The 6,571-nt window shown below is 44.8% G+C and overlaps 1 protein-coding gene across 1 annotated transcript; it reads right to left on the bottom strand.

Annotated features, from left to right (window-relative positions):
* Positions 1-1,433: 1,433 nt before the first annotated feature.
* On the bottom strand, positions 1,434-6,087 carry LOC8036153 (nardilysin). Its single transcript, XM_029966404.3, has one exon. It carries the CDS (start codon positions 5,472-5,474, stop codon positions 1,971-1,973), a length of 3,504 nt encoding a protein of 1,167 aa, XP_029822264.2. The 5' UTR covers positions 5,475-6,087; the 3' UTR covers positions 1,434-1,970.
* Between the last annotated feature and the right edge of the window lie 484 nt (positions 6,088-6,571).

The following is a 6,571-nucleotide window of genomic DNA, read 5'->3' on the forward strand; positions in this document are numbered from 1 at the left end:
AAAAAGAAAAAAATGGCACTTTGCAAGGCATTTGTCAAGACCTCATTTTGATTATTTACTTCGAATAATTTATACCGACAAATCGCGCGCGCGCATGCAGCGCGTGCGCCTACTTTCCCAGTATTATCCCTGATGCTTGGGTAATTTGGCAAAAGGTATTAAAGAAAGTGCATTAATAAACAATTTCAAAGGAAAACATATAAATTAAATGGTTACAAAGAAAGAAGGAGCCTTGAAAATAATAGTCTGTAAACAAATATAGAAAAATGTGCTTCGGGGAATAGGAAACCAATAAAATATAATAAAAAAAACTTAAGAAATAAGATTTTTTTTTCTTTCGTTAAAGCATTTTTGTTTTTATCAAGTAATTTTTCTGAAGCTCCTTCTTTTTCTATAATCTTCCAATTATCACCCGGAAATCAATTCTAGCCACCTCCTTTCTTTTCTCGTTCAACCTTCGTAACCTTGTCTTTTGTTTACGAGCCAGCACGAGCTTCTTGCATCTTCCTGCCTTCCATAACACAGGCACCTCAAGTATGCACAGCCACAGCGGGAAGGCACTGAGCGCATGCTGTAGGCATTCCTAGCATTTCATCCTACGTGTACTGTTTGCTTTTTAAAAGGATTCTTGCTAACCAAAGGTATTGATGCAAAAATACATCCATTGCCATATATGTTTTCCTAGCGCCGGCCAAGTCAATGTTCCTTTTTTTTTTTTTTTATTATATAATCCAAGGAATTATCCACTCCTATCACTTTTCGGTTCTCTTATTTTTCCTGCTATTTTCTTTCCCGCCGTCATAATAAAACTGTTGCTAATTTGAAGAGCTGCAAGTGTCTGCCTTCTGTCCGCTAAACTGCTTTATATTTGTCCGCCTGGAAATTTTTAAAGCTAATTTCGTACTGCTCACGGGCACTCGGGCGGTTATTTCCCTATCTCATTAGCCTTCCAGCAATGCCTGCTCGATGCTCTGGTTGGAAGTCAAGCGGGCTACAATTGTTGTCATTTTTAAACAAACTTGAGTATTTTATATTAAAGAGAGTCGGAGGCAACATAACTGCTTCAATTGACGTCTGGAGGTGCTTAAATGGGCGAACATGATAGGTAACTGCATAACTTGTCATTTGCAATTGCTTATAAAACCCACAAGAAAATACATCAATCCCAAATGGTTGATGTATTTGCTTGTAGGTTTTATAAGCAAATTAAGCAGCCATTCCAGATGACAAGTTATGCAGGCACTTGTCACCTCCCAGTGACATATTAAACAGTAGATTATCCGCAAATTCGAGCACAGTAAGTTCAGACTTCGATAACTGAGCTTTCTACTAATTTGTAGTCTTGCACACAACACTTAGGTGTGAAATTTCCCAACTATCCAGAAAATTTAGTGCTACTGACAATGATTGTGCACTCTGTAACCACAAAGCACTTCCAAGCTATAAACTTTATTTGACTTATGTGAAAAAATATAAAAAAATTGTCCTATTAAAAAGTACAAATAACCCTATATTTCAAAACACCAATATAGAGCACACATTTAAACTGAGAAAAAGCAAACATACAAGCACTCCTTGGTCGATTGTAATCTGCTACACCATCTGTTTGTGGTTAGAAACATAGTTCAAACTTCCCTGCCGACAAAATCAATGAGTCAGACAATGCCTATAGATCTGAAATGCTACCGTTTCTTTTACAATACAATAGGCACACTTTGTAAGTACAAACAAATCACAGTGTAGGTAGAAACTAAGAAGAAATGTATAAACCCATTAATTAAAGCAAGTTATCACTCACTCAAGAGGCACCTTATTTCATTCATGCTATTCAAATACCAAACAGGAGCAAAAGTAGACCCTGTAGCTTTTCTGAAAAGCAGCACAAACAATTCATTGACAAAGTTCATTGAGAAAAACTAATATAGACCACAGTCAGACATATTTCACTGGTGCAGCTCCAGACAAAGGCACTACGAGTCTACTCTTACAAATGGGTACACGGGTAGTTGTCGCTTGAACAATGTCACATCCCCAATGAATGTTGAATCCTCAATTTTCACGGCAGATTCCAGAAACTGCAGCAAGTATGTGATGTCCTCGCTGCTGCTGTCATCGTTGCCATTTTGCTCAGGAGACTGCTTCGGTTGCTTCCAGGGATGGACATGATGCATCTGCTCAATGCACCGCTCGAAAGAAAGTGCTCGATTGACTGAGCTGTCCTCGACATCCACAGTGGTTGAAGATGACGCTTCCAAGGAGAGTGATCCAAAAGGCTTGGACTCTGCAATTGCAGCTTCACCATAGCCGACAATCTGGATGGAAAGCTTCCGTCGTAGAGGTTCTGTGCGGTGGTCAAGTGGAAGCAGAATCTTGCAAAAATTCTTGAATTCTTCCAGTGACAGGTTCTTGAGAAACTCAATTTCCCGGTGCAGTCGATCAAAGAGATAGTCAAAGGATGCTATCTCCTGCCAGTGTCGGTCCGACTCTTCTTGGAGGTAAAGGTCCGAGCAGTTCTTTTGCTTCACAAGTGATGAAACTTGAGTAGAAAACTCCTCCTGGGTTAACTCGGTCATCTTTTTGGCAAACATACCCAGGAATGCCTCGATCTGCTGGTCCACATAGGTGCAGGTGAATTTCTCAGCCGAACAAGACACACTGACAGTAAATCCGACAATGCCGTTGGTGTTTCTGTTGGAGCAGTTCACGTCGTAGCCCAACTGGGACTTTGTTCGCAGCGTGTCAAAGCATGGCTCCTCCATGAAGTTGATCATGAGCTCAACAAGCACGTGCTGACTCACATCACCTGGCCCCAGCTGGTAGTAGTTGACAATGACAGAATTGGGGTCTTCCAGATTAAACGAGGCTACCCTGCAGTAGTAGTTGCCATGTGGGATTTTCATCACCCTTGCCTCAGGGATCATGCAGGAAGGCAGTGGCTTGCAGTCAAGTTTGTTCACCACGAGCTCTGCCAGAGAAATAGCTTCTGATGAAGTCATGTTGCCATGAACCAGCCCTTCAACAAAGAGGTGGTTTTTGAACAGTTTCACAAAGGACAACAATGATGAGACTGTCACATCCTTGATGATGGTGCGCTTCTCTATGTGGGACCAGTGGCACTGGTGCAAAATAGAAAAACGTGTGTCTGTAGAGAGACGCGATGGCTTCATGAAGTCATTGTAGTACCGCTTGTGTAAGTGCTTCTTGAGGTTGTCAAATAGCTCCTGCTTAACCTCAAAGTTGGCCAAATGATGCAAGATGACATCAAAAAGAACAGGAAGTTTCTCATTGAAACCTATGACACGTATGGTTAGGCCATTTTCATGGACAGAGATGGAGAAGTCAAGGGAAGCACACACAGCTGCATTTGTCTCCTCACTCATGTTTTGAAGCAGGATGTCTCCCAGAAGATCCATGAGAACAGCATTCTCTGGTGACATGTACATGACAGGAGAGATAAGCTGAAAGTAGATACACGCTTTAGGAACATTAAACTTGGTATCCTTTTTGTACCACAACCGGTAGCATCCAGTTTCATGCACTTGGACAGGTAGTTCAGACTGATAATCAGATTCCTCTTTCAGGCTGAAGTCAGTAGCAATGTATTTGTTCGGCTGGGGCACGTCGAAGTAGGGATCCGGCGTCAAGTTAGCCCATGCGGATATCCATTCCTGCGGAATGTCTTGCACACAATATTGTGTTTCTAGGTACGGCTCTTTCAGGGTGCAGATTCCTTGCTTCTGGTACCGGCAAGAGATAATCATGATGTTTGCCTTCTGAGGAACCAGCATATCCAAGCAGCTCTGAATTATTGCTGGGTCATATTCGAAAAGACAGGTCTCGCCAAGAAGGTAATGCTGAGGAGGGTACAGCTGCATGTTTGAACAGAGCCTTTCGACATAGTCCAAGGGGCTCTCTTCTTCGCACCAGCGAAAGTTGTTGTCCGAGACAGTACGAATTTCATCAAAAATGCTCGCGATTGGACCCTTTCGCTGAACCATGGCAAGAAAGCCAAATACAGCAGTCAACACCTCACCGATATGCTTTAGACCGTCCTCTGTGAGAGAAATGGTAACATTAAACAGCGAGCAAGTAGAGTTATGATGGAAACCAGTTCCTTCATTGCCAGCAACCAAGCTGAGAGCCCACGACTTCTCTCGCAAGTATGCCAGGATGCTTCCAGCACCTTCATGGCCCACAACATAAGAAATGTACTCAAGAGGCTTGGTCTTGTACTCGTGGAGTAAGGATGGCAATGCCCAAGTAACTGACAGGTTGTTCACCTTCTTCACTGGCTGCACCTTGTACAGTTTTGTGAACTGTTCCAATGGGAAAGGCTCACGAGGCAGGAAACCTGTCAACTCACTCTTGGCTGTCCTTTTGGGGATAGCAGAGAAGATCTTGCTAACCATCTGCTCCAGATCATCCAAAGAATGCTTTGACTGAACAGCCAGTGTCATAAGCTCAGGGCTGTAGTTTTCTTCAAAGAAACTTCTTAGTGCAGCATGAGCGTCAACATTATCGGTCAGAGGAACCTCCTTCAGAGACTTGGTGTTCCCCCACATAAATTTCCGCATTGGGTGTGCTTCATGAGCAATGCTTCCCAGGAGCTGCTGGTGACGGCAGGAGTCTGATGGTAGCACCAGTTGGAATTCATTGTCGATGGCTTGAAGTTCTCTTTCCATGCTCTCCTCCTTGATAAGCGGTGCAACAAAGAAGTTAGCAAAAATGTCGAGGGCCCGGCCAAGATGTTTTTGATGAACTTCCATCTTGTAGACAGTTTTCTCGCACTCAGTATATGCATTGTCACTTCCGCCATACTTGTTAAGGAAGGCATCGAAGTAGTTTTCTCGTGGGTACTTCTCGCTGCCCATGAACACCATGTGTTCGAGAAAGTGTGCAAGACCTTGCAGATGCTTCGGCTCATGGAAGCTCCCGACTCCAACGCAGAGAGCGGCTGCTGCCATCTTTTCCTTCTTAGTATTGAGGGGCTTGCTTTCCGATTGAGAAGGATGGCCCGATTCCGTGTCGCTGTTACCTTCCATCTCCGAGTCGGGACCACTGGCGTCTTCATCGTCGCTAGCGCTCTCGTCGGAAGAACCTTCGTCGGAAAGTGGCAAGAGAGAATCTGGAGAACATGAACGCCCTGCCGACACGTCCGGCCCATGGCTCTTATTATCATGACTGACGTCTTCGTATTTTCTCTCTGTGATGTAATTCGCAATAGAGGACGCGATGCTGATCTTTGGTGGCAGCGGTAAACAGCTTACCGCGCAGCCATTATCCTTAGGAGCTTCCTCGACCACTGATAGCTGCTCGTGGCTTACTCTTTGAGATGAGTTGGGTGAAGACGAAGAATGGTGGGAGGACGGTGCCCTCACCTTGTGGTCCGAGATTAGAAGAGCCGTGAGACCGTTGGCCAGGGTGATCACCCGGTACGACCTCGTGTCATTCGGTGAGGTGATGATGTTCTCCATAGCTGCGGACTTCTTGCACAGCTGTTCGTTCAAGAGATTCGCTGTGGAGACGTGTCGACCACCTTGACTCTACTTCAGGGACGTCGGCTCCGTGCAAATTAGAGGGCTATCCAGCGCACACGGAGTCCGAGGGGTAGCAAGCCTTGCTACACGGCTGATAGCACGCATGCACAATCAAAAGGGCGTGCGTGGCGACTTGCATCACAAATACCACTGACGTCGCGCGAAAGTTCAGCAAGGGAAGGCATACCAGGCGCACGGCAGGATCCCTTCAGAATTTCTTACTCAGAAGAATCTCCGACATGTTGGCGCCTTTTTTTTTTTTTTTTCGTACAAAGAAGAAACTATTTCCGAACGACGACCGGCTTTCAACCGCGCCAGCCGGTACTGCCGTACTGCTCCCCGGCTATTCCAAGCAAAACCAGCAAAAATGCATTCCACCATTAAACTTTGCTACTCCGCCATAAAGGTAGTGCGCTAATTAATTCGCTATATTTTTTGTAAATGATTGATTACGAAAGGTGTGTTCTAAATTTTCAACGAAGTAGGAAATTTTACCCAAATAAGATCCGAGCTACTCCGGCGGGTCGTGTCACGTGATAACACAGATAGAGCCGATAGAGCGACGCTGGCGACGCTGGAAGCGCTGGAAGTGCTGGAAGTGGGTTGGTTTTCGAACGCAAAGGCCTGGAGTGAGATCGAGTAAATTTTGAAACACGTCCAAGCGTATTTAATTCACAATGTTTATAATGCACCATGATAAAACTGCGACGTTGCTGGAGTCTCTTTAAAAACGTTAATTTCAAGATAAAAAAAAAAATTATGGCCGCCAGCACAGAGCGTTGTAAAAGGAGGAGGAAAACGCGCATTTCGAAACTTGGAAACGGCAGCATCCAGCCATAGAGTTATGCATCCAGCTAGCCAAAGCAGCCACTACCGTGACTACCGTAGAGATCAGATAGAGCACTATATAGCTCCTTCGGAGCAGAGTAGCGCAATCTAGAACGCCGTCTCTCGGCGACTAGCGGCGAACGCCCGGAGGTTCCAACTGCGGTCAGAAATGCATGGAGAACGTGAGAAAATCGTTGTTCCTTCAG

Source organism: Ixodes scapularis, unplaced genomic scaffold, assembly GCF_016920785.2.
Source record: "Ixodes scapularis isolate PalLabHiFi unplaced genomic scaffold, ASM1692078v2 PGA_scaffold9__187_contigs__length_104089568, whole genome shotgun sequence".
Lineage (NCBI taxonomy): Eukaryota > Metazoa > Arthropoda > Arachnida > Ixodida > Ixodidae > Ixodes > Ixodes scapularis.

Coding starts and splice junctions, on each gene's coding strand:
- LOC8036153 (XM_029966404.3), bottom strand. CDS start 5,474: ATGGAGAACATCATCACCTCACCGAATGACACGAGGTCGTACCGGGTG.